Raw genomic sequence first — 16,616 nt, 5'->3', positions numbered from 1 at the left:
GGGCTACGGTTACATGGCAGCCTGAAGTCCAAGGGTTTCTGCTCAGCTACTGAAATGAGCACCACCACCACCAATGTGTCAGCTACCCCTAAACCTTGGGGGAGACCTCAGATACACAGCACCTGCAGATATGGAAAGAGTCACGGGCTGCGTTCTCCCCAGCTTGGGGAAGCGGGGGTGGTGCTGGCATTTACCTGTTTGGGCTTCTCCTGTCGCATACTTCCGGCTTCTCCCTTCATCTGGAATAAGAAAGCACCCCGTGAGTCATGATGTCATGTTCACGTGCAACCAAGCAAGCAGAGAATGAAGAAAGTCAAGGTGAATGGCTAGCCCTGATTTAAAAAAAGAAAATTAAGTTTATTTATTTATTTTGAGAGAGAGAGAGAGAGAAAGAGAATCCCAAGCAGGCCCCACACTGTCAGTGCAGAGCCCAACATGGGGCTTCCTCCCACGAACCATGAGATCGTGGCCTGAGCCGAAATCAAGAGTCGGAAGCTTAACTGACTGAGCCACCCGGGTGCCCCACCAGACGTGATTTTTAATGCTGGGTACTCATTAAAAGTCACCTGGGGAGTTAGAGAACCTCTGTCTGGGCTCCACCTCTGGAGACTGAGTTGGTGTGGGCATAGGTAACATGAATCACAGAGAGCAGGCAATGGGGGGCTCGATCTTCATGGAACTAGCTTTCCAAGAGATGGGCTGTGACTAATCCTTCTTTTGAATAGTTTCACTCCCAGCCTCAGCACAACCCTGTCTCACTCAGACTAGATCTTTCCTCCACATCTCCACAGTATCCTAACTGCCAATGGCCCACAGCCCCAAGGAGCCAGGACTGAAGCCAGGACTCTGCCTGGCTGGCTGGGACAGCTTACACAACCTCCGGAAGTCAGGTTACCACACACGTGGGCTGCAGTTTTAATGCCGATGAAAACTGAAGCATTTTGCAAACTGTAATAATGATTCAACGTCTCCAGGACACTAGGTTTGCCAGGAGCATTCAGACCAGAAACCAACTGTGTATTTATCTATAGGAATTGTTAAGACAGCCAGTCTTGAAATCTGATACCTTCCTCAAGGTCATGTCAGAAATGTGTCTATCACTTATTAGTTTTATGATTGTGGTCAAGATGTCCTCTCTGGGCCTCAGTTTCCTTGGCTGTGAAATGGGAATAAGAACAGGGTATCCCACTCATGTGATTTCTGCTGGGAAGCTGTAAGCGCCATGAGAACAGGCTCTCTGTGTAGCTTTCCATGGACCTTTGCTGAGTAGGTGCTTAGCATATGTAGCGTGGATGAATCGAGCAGAGGGTCTGGTTCACTGGGCCAGTGTTTCCCTAGATGTATCTCAGGAACTCCTATGTCTGAGTCATCAGAGGTTTGCTGAAACCCAGATTTCCCGGCTACACTCTAAAGCAGGGTCTCTTAGTGTGGAGCCTGGACACCTGCATTTTAGACTTGTTCCCGAGGTGATTCTTCTGAGGGACTTTGCTGCCAGCCCTGGCTAGGTATGCCATGTGCTGTGAGTTGGTCAGGATAATGGTAGGAGAGTGAGATAAAAACTGGCAGCAATCACCTGAGGTGTATGGGGCACAGGCTGGCCCCGGAAAACATCTTCTCACCCACTCCTACTCCCATTCCCTCTTCTTGGCAGAAAACGGAAGCTGGAAGTTTTGACTGCTGCAGGACAGTACTTCCCTAAGTCTACCAACTGGGGGAGATATCACCAACATGATGAAATTCAACTCACGTTTAATAACTAAGTAAGCACCATCCATCGGGTCCTGCTCTGAGCAAGGCCCCACGGTGGTACTGAACTCTTTATATACTATGTTTTTTCCTATACATGCATACCTGTGATAAAGCTTTATTTACAAGTTCAGCACAGGAAGAGATCAACAACAACAATGATAAAAGTTATAACAATATACTGGAATAAAAGTTATATGAATGTGAGTGATCTCTCTCTCTCTCTCTCTCTCTCATTCTTTCTCAAAATATCTAAGATCCTTCCGGACAGAAATCTTTTGTCCACGTTCATACTCCCCAGCATGGCAGCCGTGATCCAACTGCACCTGCCACAGACTTGCCTTTGCTCATGGTCACTACAGTTTGGTCTCAGGCAGCCATGGCATCAACGTTAGCCTTTATTCTCAAGAAATTGCTTGGTTTTCCTGATGGCTTGCGTCTTTGGTATGTGTTCTTGCAACTACTGTGTGCCCTTCTGAATGCATTTCCTAATCTTGGCCTTTTCCAGTATTATCTTGGCATTCTGATGAAGTGTTTTTGTGATGGACTTAAAGCATTTCTCCATATGTGAAACAATGCCATGACTTCTCTGGGAACGTGGCAGCCTGGACCGTGACTGGATTTGGCAGTCGGGGGTGGCTGGGGATTGCACTTGCCCTGAGTAGCCAGCCAGCTTGACTTTGTTGAGTGTCTCACCACCTGTTTTATTGTAAAGCTTTAATAATGACAAATGTGGTGCTAGCCTATCAGTAGGCAGACATATATAACAGGTTAGAAAGTCCAGAAACAGACCTAAATCTATATATGTGTATATACACACATATATATGGGAATTTAGTAGATGATAAAAAGAAGTCAGTATAAATGGACTTTGAATTGAACAGATGCTGAACCTCCCCTATGATAAGAGAAGTGTGAACTGAAACTACGAGAGATTATTTCTCACCCATCAGCAGGGCAACAATCCAAAAGTTTGATCGCATGAGCTGCTAGTGAGGCTGAGGGGACTTTGAAACTGTATTTGTTCTCTGTGTGTCAACTATACTCAAAACAAAAAAATGTCTTTATTGATATGTAATTCACATACCATACAATTTACCCATTGAAAGTGTACATTCATGTGGCTTTTAGTATATATTCATAGAGTGGGGCATTCACCACCAGGACTGATGTTAGAACATTTTCATACCCCACAGAAAAACCCTGCACCCTTCAGTCATCAATCTCCAGTCCCTCTCTCCTTCCACCCCCACCCCAGCCCTAGGCAACCATTAATCCACTTTCTGTCTCTATGGATTTGCCTATCCTGGGCATTTTTCTATAAATGGAATCATACACTATGTGGCCCTTTGTGACCGACTTCTTTTACTTGGCATGTTTTCAAGGTCCAGGTAGCATGTATCAGTATTTCATTTTTTTTTTTTATTGCCAAGTAACATTCTATTACATGGAGAGATTGTATTTTGTTTACCCAATCATCTGTTGATGGACATTTGGGCTGTTGCCACTTCGTGGCTATTACGAATAATGCTACTATAAACATTCAAGGACAAGCTATTGCATGGATGTATGTTTTTATTTCTCCCAGATATGTACCTAGGGGAAGAATTGCTGGATCATCTGGTGACTACATTTAACCTTTTTGGGACTATAAAGTGGTCGCACCACTTTACATTTCCAACAGCAACGTATGAGGGCTCTAATTTGTTTATGTCCTCACCAACACTGATTATGGTCCCTGCCAAATAGTGTCATAACTATGACTGTATTTGTCATCACTATTTCTAGCTGAAGAGCGTTACAGGGCACCTGGCTGGCTCAGTCAGTACAGCTCGCAACTCTTGATCTCAGGGCTGTGAGTTGGAGCCCCATGTTGGGCGTAGAGATTACTGCATACGTACATACATACATAATACATACATAAGTAAGAGCATTACAGATCATCTGGTTCTGCCATGTGACGAGGGTGAAGAAACCTAGATAAAGGAGGCCAGGTGACTTCCCAGAGTTTGTAGAAGGCACAGCCAGGATCAGAGCCTGGCTTCCAATATCTCTAAGGATATTTTATTCTTTTGTGTTTGATTGTACGCAGTTTTATTATTCTGGATGCACGTTTACCAGCTATGTCCTTAGGAAATACTGCTTCCCTTTGACTCACACTTCTTATAGATTACTTAGGCTGGAGAAGGGAAGAGAGAACAGTGACCTATGAAGTGCCTTTAGGGGGTTAAGGAGTTAGGACAGCAGAAGGAGGTGAAATAAATGTAAGCCACTTGCCATCTCCAGGAGATGACGTTACACAGCAGAGATGCAGTTAGTTCAGAGGAAAGGTCTGTCGAGGAGAAAAACTGGGACATTGGATACCCAGTCAGTGAGACAGCCTCTGATATAAGAAAAGGCACCAGAGTGGGGCGCCTGGGTGGCTCAGTTGGATGAGCGTCTGACTTCGGCTCAGGTCATGATCTCATGGTTGAGAGTTAGAGCCCCGAGTCGGGCTCTGTGCTGACAGCTCAGAACCTGGAGCCTGCTTCGGATTCGGTGTCTCCCTCTCTATCTGCCCCTCCCCTGCTCACATTCTGTCTGGCTCTTTCTCTCAAAAATAAACAAATGCTAAAAAAAAAAATCCAATAGCCAAATTATGGAGAGAGCCTAAATGTCCATCAACTGATGAATGGATTAAGAAGTATATGTATACACATGTATACATGTATACACACGCATATACATACATATATACATATATATGTATATCTACCTACATATATACGTATATATGTATATCTACATACATATATACATATGTATATCTACATACATATATACATATGTATATCTACATACATATATACATATGTATATATGCATGTATATACATACATATATACATATGTATATATGCATGTATATACATATGTATATATGTATGTATGTACATACATATATACAACATACTACATATGTATATATGTAGATATATACATGCATATATACATATGTATATCTACACATATACATATGTATATATATGTAGATATACATACATATCTACATATGTATATGTGTAGATATACATACATATCTACATATGTATATGTGTAGATATACATACATATCTACATATGTATATGTGTAGATATACATACACATATCTACATATGTATATGTGTAGATATACATACATATATACATATGTATATATATACATGTATACACACATATATAATGGAATACTACTTGACAATGAAAAAGAATGAAATCTTGCCATTTGCAACATGGATGGAGCTGGAGGGTATTCTGCTAAGCAAAATAAATCAGTCAGAGAAAGATTATGGTTTCACTCACATGTGGAATCTGAGAAAGTTAATGGATGAACATAGGGGAAGGGAAGGAAAAATAAGATAAAAACAGAGTCAGAGGCAAACCATAAGAGATCTTAAATACAGAGAACAAACTGAGGGTTGATGGGGGTGGGTGGGTGGAGGACTGGTTTAAATGGGTGATGGTATTAAGGAGAGCACTTTTTGTAATGAGCACTGGGTGTCCTATGTAAGAGATGAATCACTGCGTTCTACACCTGAAGCCAAGACTACATTGTATGTTAATTAACTGAGAAAAAAAAAGGATTCCGTTGACCTCTCCCTTCGATAACAAGTTTTCTCACTTGTCCTGAGCAATTCCTATTGGCCCGATTCCGAGTTCGCTCCACATCCTCAATGTGGATAAGGGCCCATTCCAAGAAGCCACCCTCTCCCCAGTGATAAGATTCTTTGACGATCCAGGGTTATTTTTAACCTGGCAGTTTGCTGCCTGGAGTTCTGAAAAGCACAGATCTCTCGGCACGAGGAAGGAAGTGGTGCTAATACCATTTTGGGGCTAAGCCTGTCAAGTGTCTTAATGATAAGGAACCAAATGTCAAAGGAAGCACCTCAAGCTGAGAAAGACTTGGGGACCTAAATGTCTGCAAACTGTTTGCAGACAGGTAGAACCTTCCTATCACCATGAATTTCCCTCTTCAGTTCTTGTGACAAAATGGGAAAGGTTCCATTGACCTTGTTGAGATAACCATCCCTTTGGGGAAAGAAATGGAGGGACTGGGGTTTGTCTGTTAAACTTTCAAAACTAACATACCAGGGGAACTCTGCTTACAAGTAAGTCTCACCATTATCTTTTCCAAGAGCTTGCAAAGCTAATTTGATCTTTAGAAGCTCATCCATTCCTTTCAGGAATTTTTATGAAGAACTTATTTTGTGCAAGGAACCCTGGACATGTAAAGATAAATGAGAAACTTTCAGTTTAGATACATAAACCCATCATTCCAAAGTCCATATGGAAAATACTGGGCTAGAGGTCTGGACCTGAACTGAGTAGATCAGGAGATCTGACACACCTAAGAAATCTTAAGAGGAGGACAATGCCAAGGTTTTCTCTGTGCTCTTAGACATATGGTCTCCAACCTCAAAACTGAATCTTTTCCTCCTATATTTCATTTTAGCTTATCCAAGGGATGCTAGGTTTTAGTCAGATCATACTTAAAAAAAATCAATATAAATGTCACAAAAATAGACACAAAGATCAATGGAACAGAATAGAAAACTCAGAAATGAACACACAGTTATACGTGGGTAATTAATCTTCAACAATGGGAAAGAATATGCAATGGGAAAAAGACTGTCTCTCCAACAAATGGTGTTGGGAAAACTGGACAGCAACATGCAGAAGAATGAAACTGAACCGTTCTCTTTCACCATACACAAACATAAGCTTAAAATGGATTAAAGACCTAAGTGTGAGACCTGAAACCATGAAATTACTGCCTTTGCTTTCCTTGAAGAAAGTAATTTCTCAGACATTGGCTACAGCAACTTTTTTCTAGATAGGTCTCCTGAGGCCAGGGAAACAAACGCAAAAATAATTACTGGGACTACATCAAAATAAAAAGCTTTTGCACAGTGAAGCAAACAACCAAACTAAAAGGCAATGTATGGAATGGGAGAAGATATTTGCAACCAACATGTCTGATAAAGGGTTAGTATCCAAAAAATATAAAGAACTTCTAAAACTCAGTAGCCAAAAAATTAATGATCCAATTAAAAATGGGCAGAAGACATCAGCAGACACTTCTCCAAAGGCATACAGGTGGCCAACAGACACATGAAAAGATCCTCAACATCACTGATCATCAGGGAAGTGGAAATCAAAACTACAATGAGATAGCACCTCACACCTGTCAGAATGGCTAAAATCAATAACACAAGAAACAACAGGTGTTGGCGAGGATGTGGTGAAAGGGGAACCCTCACGCGTTGTTGGTGGGAACACAAACTGGTGCAGCCATTGTAGAAAACAGTATGGAGGTTCCTCAAAAAGTTAAAAATAGAACTACCCTATGATCCACCAATTGTACTACTAGGTATTTACCCAAAGAATACAAAAACACTAATTCAAAGGGATACATGCACCCCTATGTTTATAGCAGCATTATTTACAATAGCTAAATTATAGAAACAGGCCAAGTATCTGTTGATTGATGAATGGATAAAGAAGGTGTGAGAGGTGCCTGGGTGGCTCAGTCGGTTAAGTGTCCAACTTTGGCTCGGGTCATGATCTCACGGTTGGTGAATTCAAGCCCCGCATTGGGCTCTGTGCTGACAGCTCAGAGCCTGGAGCCTGCTTCAGATTCCGTGTCTCCCTCTCTCTCTGCCCCTCCCCAACTCACACTCTGTCTCTCTCTCTCTCACACACACTCAGAAATAAATAAAACATTAAAAAATTAATTTAAAAAAGATCTCTCTCTCTCTCTCTCTCTCTCTCACACACACACACACACACACACACACACACACACACACACTGGAATATTATTCAGCCATAAAAAGAATGAAATCTTGCCATTTACAATAACATGGATGGAGCTAGAGAATTTTATGCTAAGTGAAATAAGTCAGAAAAGGACAAATAGCACATATTTTCACCTATATGTGGAATTTAAAAAACAAAACAAGTGAGCAAAAGGGAAAAAAAGGGGGGGGCAGCAAACCAAGAAACAGACTCTTAACTATAGAGAACAAACTGCTGGTTGCCAGAGGGGAGATGGGCAGGAGATGGGGGAGACAGATGATGGGGACTGAGGAGGGCACTTGTGATGAGCACATGGAAGTTTTGAATCACTATATAGTACACCTGACGCTAATGTTACACTGTATATTAATTAACTGGAATTTAAATAAAAACTTAAAAAAATCAAGATAGATGTATGAATCTACCACATGGATATCAAAACTGCCATTGGAAATATTCCCTACTCCATTATTTAGTTCTCCGAAAGAAGCAACATACTTCGTATGAGGATACAGATGATAAATTCCTACAAAGACATTAATGTACAGTTTTCCTCTTTGAAAGCAATGGTAAGTTTTTTTTGTAAAATGCAAACAAATTTTAGGCAATCCATTTTGGTCCCCTGATCCCTGCCTTTTTGCTTTGACTGCCAGTAAGCTCAGAGTTAAATTTAATATTCAATTACACTTTGGGATATTTTTTTCTATTATATAATCCTGTATAAAAATGATGTATGTACAAAGATGTTCCGTGTGACAGTTTATAATGGCTAAAGATTAGAAACAAGTTAAATATCCATCAGTAGTGATTGGTGAAATAAACTATGTCCAGTAGTGAAACATTTGTAGCCAGTAAACGATGTGTGGAACATATGCATGCATGTGTGTGTGTGTGTGTGTGTGTGTGTGTGTGTGCTGTTAATGCAAGCACAGAATAATACACAGAATATTAGACTATTGCTGGAAGAATATCTAAGAAACCGGTTACAATCGTGGCTTCTGGTGAGGTGAACTGGGCGGCTGGGGGGACAGGGGAGGAGGAAGGGTATCTGTTTGCTACGTGCCTTTTGAATTCTGTGCCACAAGTTATATTTTACCTATTCAGAAAATTACAGAACTGTCCAAAAGTTTTAAATAAATTCAATGCCCATTCGTAGGAAACATTGTATTGAAGCTTTGTAGGGTAATTAGCTCTCCCTGTAATTAGCTCTCCACTTCTCTAAATCAGATTAATTTCAATTTCTGAAAGGCTTTGAGAAGTCTTTGTTTCCCCTGAAAGTGTACGCCAATTTTTCCGTGTTCATTTTCCAGGAGAGAAAGATTCATAGCATTCGTTAGATTATTAAAGGTGACTATGATGAAGAACTAGTGGCCTGTTTCTTCTTCTTCTCTCTCTGTCTCTGCCTCTTTCTTTTTTTTTTCTTTTTTCTTTCTTTTTTTTTTTTTTGCTAACAGCTTTACATGATCCCAAAGCAAAGCAATGGCAACAAAGCAGCTGGTTCTTTTCTCTACAGATCACAATGCAAAACAGTATGAAAGGTATTTATTGAATGCCTGGTGGTTTCTAATCAGTTTTTACTTATTTGCAACCATTCTGTTGTATATATCCCTTATTGGAAGCTATCTCAAATTCCTTTGAGATGGAGACTGGGTATAAAGTATAAATAAACAGAACCAGATATTAAAATTAAAAACAAAAACTAAGAGAGCCTAGGGTGACTGTTCAGTGAGACCTTGACCCTGGGAGGAGGCAGCCCTGCTTGATTCCAAAAGGCAGAGTGCTGACGCCCAATGTATCCATGTTATGGAAACTGAGTGTGGCTGGCCTGAGTGATTAGGGGCTGATATATAAGCGGGACCTGGGAACCCTCTGCTCCAGGTAAACCTTCTGGCCAAAGGAAAGGTGACTGCTTACCTTCTAATGGTGGGAAAGCTCTTTTTGACTGCAGGAATCACAGCATTTAACTGTTGACCTCTGATTTCACTAGAAGCAATGAAACATTTCCCAGCAGGCCATTTGTTCTTTGGCTAGGCTACTATGCCCACATGCTATCTCCCAAGATACTTGTGTAGGTGGTTGATCCTTCTAAGCTACACAACCCCACATTCTGTTGACTATTTTATGCCAAAGCAGCTTGTCTTCTGTGTCTTTCTACACGCTAGCAGACATGTTTTCAGTTTTAAGTGGACACAGTCTGTCAGAAAGGTTCTAGGAAAGACCCCAAACATGGCAGACCGATGTGTCTTCAACCAAAGACATTCCTTAACGTTCCTTGCCAATGGTCGTGCTCAAGCTAGAAATTCTGGCAAACAAAATCAACCACAATGATTACATATTTAATTCAATATCCTTCTACTTTAGAACAATGCATTGATTTCACTTTAAAGGGAATTTGATATATATTGTGAGATTATCCAAATTAGATACTCTTAAAGTATGGTTCTTTTGAAAATAAGATGATTCTGACTAGGCAAGCTTCTTACTGCAGAATCTCCAGCCTAGGAAAGTGATAACAGTGAGGCTACAGCTGATGTTCATGACCTCTGAGAATCTGAGCAGAAGCATGGGAAAGGCAGAGATTGTTTAATTTTAAGTTTTATCTGCTGCCTGATTCTTTCAGATTTTCTCTCAGATTCTAGGTCCCTGAATATTCTGCATGGTTGATGAGTGCTCCCGTTTTCTAGGTATAAGATACAGCATCTTTATAGGACTGTGCACTGTTCGTTTGTAGACATCTTGTGAAATTGTTAGAATTATTTGCTTTTAGAGGAGAAAAAAAGAAACAAGACCTCATTGATCACCTAATCTACCCCTTCTATTTTGTAAGCCAAGAAGATAGGCCTGTGTAGCAGAACTGGCTTGTTTCAAACTCCACACAGTTTCTGGAAAAATCCAGGCTTCCTGAGACTTTGCCGGACACTGCATGTGTGTCTGGAATAACACAGATTCTCCTGTGTGAGTGGGAAATGACACTGGGAGAGGGCTACGGACAGGACTAGAACTAGCCCACTACTTCTGCGGGGCTGTTCGTATTCTTGGGAAAAGCTGAGCAGTCTGCCTCCAGGTCTGAGGACACTGACCGCAAATGTACTTACACAGCTTAAAGCCTCTGGTGAGGAAGATTCTAGGGAGCTGCTAAGAGCAATGTCTGTATGCAAGTGAGGATTTTCCAGACGAAAAGACATGCATTCAAGAAGATGAAATGCCTGAAGGAAAAGGTTAAGCTCCGAGCCAAAAAGACCGTGAATCTGGATCATTCTATAAGTGTTCCTCTCACTGCTTTTGCTTGCTGCAGGGGACTTGCACCCCTTGAGTTAACTGTTCCCACTTGATTGCGTGCCTGTGACAATGAGCTTGCCTTTGTTTACTGTGACATCCGCAGCACCAAACAGATACTCAGGAAGTATTTGTTGAATAAATGAAAGAAGGGGAATTGAATAAAAAGCATTGTTTTTTGCCCTCGTAAAGTGTCTAACATTTGCTATTAAATACATCAGCCCCTTTTCCTTGTCCTTATCCTAAGGCCTTTCCTTTCTTAAAAAAAATTTTTTTTAAGCTTATTTAGTGAGAGAGAGAGAGAGCACTTGGGGAAGGGGCACAGAGAGAGAGAAAGAAAATCCCAAGCAGGCTCCACACTGTCAGTGAGGAGTGGGGAACTCAGGAGCTGTGAGATCATGACCTGAGCCAAAATCAAGAGTTGGACACTTAACTGACTGAGGCACTCAGGTGCCCCAACATTTCCTTTTCTAAGGCCAGAGGCTGATGCTTGGAGCATTGCTGTTTTACCAAACTGAATTGAATCTTGCTATCGCAACCAGAGAAATCTAGTTGGAATTGCACATAAAACTGAAGCAAACCACAGTCTATATCCTGTCTTGCTTGCCTGAAGCCCCAGAGGGCCTGTGTGAGCACCCTGAACACCACCCCCATCTACACACACTGGCTGCACCCTCTCGCCCAGTGAGCTTGGGAGAATCCTTCCAGAGGCACTGCCTAGCTGCTAGTAATTCTGAAGCTGTTGATAAATCCTTACTTAGGACGTTGCAACAAGACAGCGTTGACGTGGCTGCCCACTCCCAGCTCACACACATTTTCTTGGCGCTTTACAGTTTTAAGACATTTAAAACGGGCTGCGTGCCTTCCAGGTGATCCTGGCAGGTTCGAGAGGCAATTTGATGGCAGTTGTGGGAGCTGTGTGAGAAGCAATTTGATGGCAGACTTCCCGTTGGATTTTGCCCTTTCAAGTTCTGACTTGAGAGCTTCTCCTTTATTCACCTGGTTGTGAAGCCAAACCCAGTCCAATCTGACAGGCCTGCCTGTCAATTGCTAGAAAAACAAGACCACTGAGGAGGTGAATGGTACAAAGGCAGAGGATGCATACCTTAGCGGGAGGCTTGTAGGGACTCCGCCCTAAGAAAACGTCCCAGGACATTGGTCGGAGGCAAACCTCACCTGTAGGTTAAGTGGAGAGGCCAGGGAGGCAGCAGAGGTGACCAGAACATTCTTTGCCTTTAAGTGAACTCCGATGCGTCCTGACGCTGGCAAACCGCTGCCCTCCCCAGAGGGTCCCACTCACCTGCGCAACGGGCCGATTCCCAGCTCCGCGGAGGTCACAGCTCAGCTTTCCCTCTCTTGCCTTCAGCCCCTACCTAAGCGGCTGCTGGCTGTCACTGCACCGCCCATCCTGGCAGCTCTTCGGTGATCGAGTTACGAAGCAGCCCACTGGCCCGGGCCAGGCACGTGACGAGAGAAAAAGTTTGGGTCTGTGTGGACTGGAGACAAAAACGCCCTTCTGGTCGAAGGACATCTCTTGAAAGCGGAGAGGAAATGCGCACTTCAAGTAGGAGCCTCGAAGAGCCCGTTCGGCCAAACTCTGAGCTTTTTAACCCCCTCTTTTTAAAAACTTCCTTCATCTTCCCTAGCTTAAGAAAATGTTGCTGTCCCGTAGGAGGCTGGTGCATTAAAAAATGTGGTTATATATAAAAAAAATCAAATCAAATCAGATTTTTAAAAATAGGGCGCCTGGCTGGCTCAGTTGATGGAGGCTGCTACTCTAGATGTCTAGTGAGTTCCAGACCCACGTTGAGCATAGAGATTAATTTTAAAAAAATAATAAACTTAAGATGTGGGTATCCTATACTGTGGAAGGCAGAAAGTAGGCAATTCAGGTGGACAAAAAGGTTACATGGACCAGAAGATCTCATTTTCTCATTTTTATTGTTTCTGTTGCTGCTGAGGGCAGGCAAGGAGGAGAAATTCATCAACTATTATATCACTATATATTCTGGTGAATCTAGATGCAGGAAAGGTACTCCTGTAGAGGTTAAGTTAACATGTTGACTGAAACAGCTAGCATTAGGATACGGGATCCATGACCTGAAATGGTGAGCTCTTTTGAAAAAGAACGGAGTTTTATTTTTAAATTTCTAAAAACTATTTTTGAATAGGCAATATGTGTACCTGATATAAAATACAAGAAGATCAAAGAGGGTCTATAGTAAAAAGTCTTTTTTCACTCTTTCCCAGTCCCTTAATTCTCCCAAGAGACACCTTCTGTGACCAGTGTTTTGCATATCCACCCAGAGCTTGTCTGTGTAAATATAAACATGTAAGTCTCCTCCTCTTCTTTAGAAACAGCACACTGTACATGCTTATTCTGCTCCTTGCTTTTTTCACTTAGCACGCAAACTTGGAGATTGTTATATACAGTTCCTTTAAGAACTACCACATTCTTTTTAATAGCTTCATGCTGTCCCATTACCCACATGTGTCATTATTTGGCCAAAGAAGGACTATATCTTAGTCATCTTTCCCTGCCTAATTCCTGGCACCATGTAAGGGCTCAGGAAACACGCAATTCTTGCTCACAAATTAATTAATTTTGTATAACTTATCCATGTTTTTCCTCCTCTCTCCTTTCAGAGGTAGCAGTATTTTTTTTTAATACTCCAGATATTTCTATAATGTATAGATTTCCCTGCAGACCGAGTCTGCCTTCTGCACTGATCAAACCTTGCTACCTGATCCAATGCCCACCTTAATCTAGCTCCTTTCATATAACAGTACTCCCCACTACTTCCTACTTTTTTTTTTAAGTTTATTGGAGGGAGAGAGAGAGTGAGTGCACACGTGTGTGCATGTGTGTGTGCAAGTGGGGGAGGGGCAGGAAGCAGAGAGTGCTGAAGGGAGAGGATCCCAAGCAGGCTCCACACTTGAGTTCAGAGCCTGACGGGGAGCTCGATCCCACCAACCACAAGATCATGACCTGAGCCAAAATCCAGAGTCGGATGCTTAACTGACTGAGCCACCGAGGTGCCCCTACTTCCCACTTTCTAATGCTCTGGGCATCACTGTTATGTGGACGCATTGTTGATCACTTACTATGTGGAGAATTTGTTTTTCTCTATCTTCTGTTATCCCTACCCGTATATCATTGCTCATAGACTTTCCCATCCAGACTTTCCTTCCTGGTCCTGTCCACGATTCTACCTCTGGTTCTTTTCTTCCTGAACGTTTTTAGCTTATGTGGTCAGTGTTTCCCCTGAGTAGCAGGCAATTTTTTCTATAGTCATTTCAAGCAGGAGCTTTGTGTATCTTGGTGGTATAATTCTGGTGCATAGTAGGTCCTCAGTAAGGCTTGCATAAATGAGAATCTCTCTTTGGTCCTCCTGGGTTTTCTCTTCATCCTGTCTTTGAGGAATTGCTCAGCTTTCTTGTCACCCCAAGGTTGTGTAAGATGCCCCTCTCCTGGCTGCTCTCCTTTAAAGGAAGTGCTCTTGAGAAGAGGTCCTGAGATCCTGGAAGAGGGTGGGTCTGGGTTCAACCTGAACGCTGTCACCCACCAACTTTGTATTTCAAATCCAAAAACAGTTGACTCTTAATAACACACGTTTGAATTGTGTGGGTCTGCTTATATGTGAATTTTTTTCCATATGGTACAGTAATGTGAATATATTTTCTCTTATGATTTTGTTAATAACATTTTCTTTTCTCTAGCTTACTTCATTGTAAGAATACAATATATACGGGTGTCTGGGTGGCTCAGTCGGTTAAATGTCCAACTGTTGATTTTGGCTCAGGTCATGATCTCACAGTTCATGAGTTCTAGCCCTGCGTGGGGCTCCCTGCTGACAGCAAGGACAGTGTGGACAGTGTGGAGACTGCTTGGGATTCTCTCTCTCCCTCTGTCTAGCCCTCCCTGCTTGAGAACTGTCTTTCTCTCAAAAAAAAAAAAAAATACAGTATACAATACATATAATATACAAAACATGTTAATTGGTTGTTTATGTTATCAGTAAGGCTTCTGGCTAACTGTGGGCTATTAATAGTTAAGTTTGGGGTGTCAAAAGTTATGTAAAGATTTTCAACTGTGCAGGGCATTGGAGCCCTTAACCGCTGCATTGTTCAAGGGTCAACTTATATTTCAAACATTTTATCTTCCTACACATAATATACTTTAAGAAATGCATCTCAGGCACCTGGGTGGCTTAGTTGGTTAAGTGGCTGACTCTTGAGCTCAGCTCAGGTCTTGATCTCAGGGTTGTGATTTCAAGCCCTGTGTTGGGCTCTGTGCTGGGCACGGAGTCTACTTAAAAAAATGCATCTTGGCTTTGGGAGTAGATTCCATGATTCATCACTTACATACAACAACACCCAGTGCTCATCCCAGCAAGCACCCTCCTCAATGCCCACAACCCATTTTCCTTTCTCACCTGACCCCCATCTCCTTCCACCCTCAGTTTGTTCTCTATTTAAAAGTCTCTTATGGTTTGCCTCCCTCTCTGTTTGTAACTATTTTTAATTTCCCTTCCCCCATTGTCTTCTGTTAAGTTTCTCAGCTTTCACATGAGTGAAAACATATGATATCTTTCTCTTACTGACTTATTTCACTTAGTATAATACCCTCCAGTTCCATCCACATTGTTGCAAATGGCAAGATTTCATTCTTCTTCATTGCCGAGTAGTACTCCATTGTGTGTGTGTGTGTGTGTGTGTGTGTGTGTGTGTGTGTATGTGTATATATATATATATATATATATATCACATCTTTATCCATTCATCAGTTGATGGACATTTGGGATCTTTCCATAATTTGGCTATTGTTGAAAGTACTGCTATAAACATTGGGGTACAAGTGCCCCTATGCATCAGCAATCCTGTATCCCTTGGGTGAATTCCCAGCAGTGCTATAGCTGGGTCATAGGGTAATTCTATTTTTAATTTTTTGAGGAACCTCCACACTGTTTTCCAGAGTGGCTCTACCAGTTTGCATTCCCACCAGCAATGCAAGAGGGTTCTTGTTCTCGACAACATCTGTTGTTTCTGAGTCATTAAATTTAGCCACTCTGGTGTGAGGTGGTATCTCAATGTAGTTTTGGTTTGTATTTCCCTGATAAGAAATGCATGCATTGAGAATAACAGGCTTGGCTGGACAAGGATTTCCCCTGTCTGCTTCTTAAGCAGAACCATGTTACAATCAGTGTTTCAATTTATTTAACCAATACTCTCGTGCTCATGTTGGCAACACATATACTAAAATTGGAATGATACAGAGAAGATTAGCATGGCCCCTGCGCAAGAAATTCGTGAAGCATTCCATATTTTTTCGTATGGAACCAGAAAAGACCCTGAGTAGCCAAGCAATCTTGAAAAAGAAAGCCAAAGCAGGAGGCATCACAATCCCAGATTTCAAGCTATACTACAAAACTGTAATCATCAAGACAGTATGGTACTGGCATAAGAACAGACACTCAGATCAATGGAACAGAATACAGAACCCAGAAATGGACCCACAAACGTATGGCCAAGTAATCTTTGACAAAGCAGGGAAAAATATGCAATGGAATATTTAACCTATACTCTCCTAGCTGAGATTTGTTCAAGCCTTACTTACTTTCTATAGTGTATGGTCCAAAAACAAAAGTTTTTTATTCACATAGGAAATTATATTATTGGATATATTCTTCTCCAACTACCCTCTCATTCATTTGGGGCCTCCCTCCCATTGAGAATCAGTGATTTACACAATTGTT

General features: G+C 41.8%; 1 protein-coding gene and 1 pseudogene across 1 annotated transcript in view; one reads left to right on the top strand and one right to left on the bottom strand.

The window, feature by feature from the left end:
* The window catches only part of FAXDC2 (fatty acid hydroxylase domain containing 2), a 29,263-nt gene extending 16,951 nt beyond the window's left edge, over nucleotides 1-12,312 (bottom strand). The window contains exons 1-2 of the mRNA XM_015063912.3: nucleotides 12,161-12,312; nucleotides 195-239 (exon numbers count right to left, since the gene is read on the bottom strand). Coding sequence (XP_014919398.1) covers nucleotides 195-239 — 45 coding nt within the window. The 5' untranslated portion in view covers nucleotides 12,161-12,312. The remainder of the gene's footprint in view (nucleotides 1-194; nucleotides 240-12,160) is intronic.
* Nucleotides 12,313-16,092: 3,780 nt separating this feature from the next.
* Nucleotides 16,093-16,189, top strand: LOC113594992 (uncharacterized; annotated as a pseudogene).
* The last annotated feature ends 427 nt before the right edge of the window (nucleotides 16,190-16,616 follow it).

The sequence above is a fragment of the Acinonyx jubatus genome, chromosome A1 (genome assembly GCF_027475565.1).
Source record: "Acinonyx jubatus isolate Ajub_Pintada_27869175 chromosome A1, VMU_Ajub_asm_v1.0, whole genome shotgun sequence".
NCBI classification, from domain to species: Eukaryota; Metazoa; Chordata; class Mammalia; order Carnivora; family Felidae; genus Acinonyx; species Acinonyx jubatus.
This window is presented reverse-complemented; position numbering and strand designations above follow the sequence as displayed.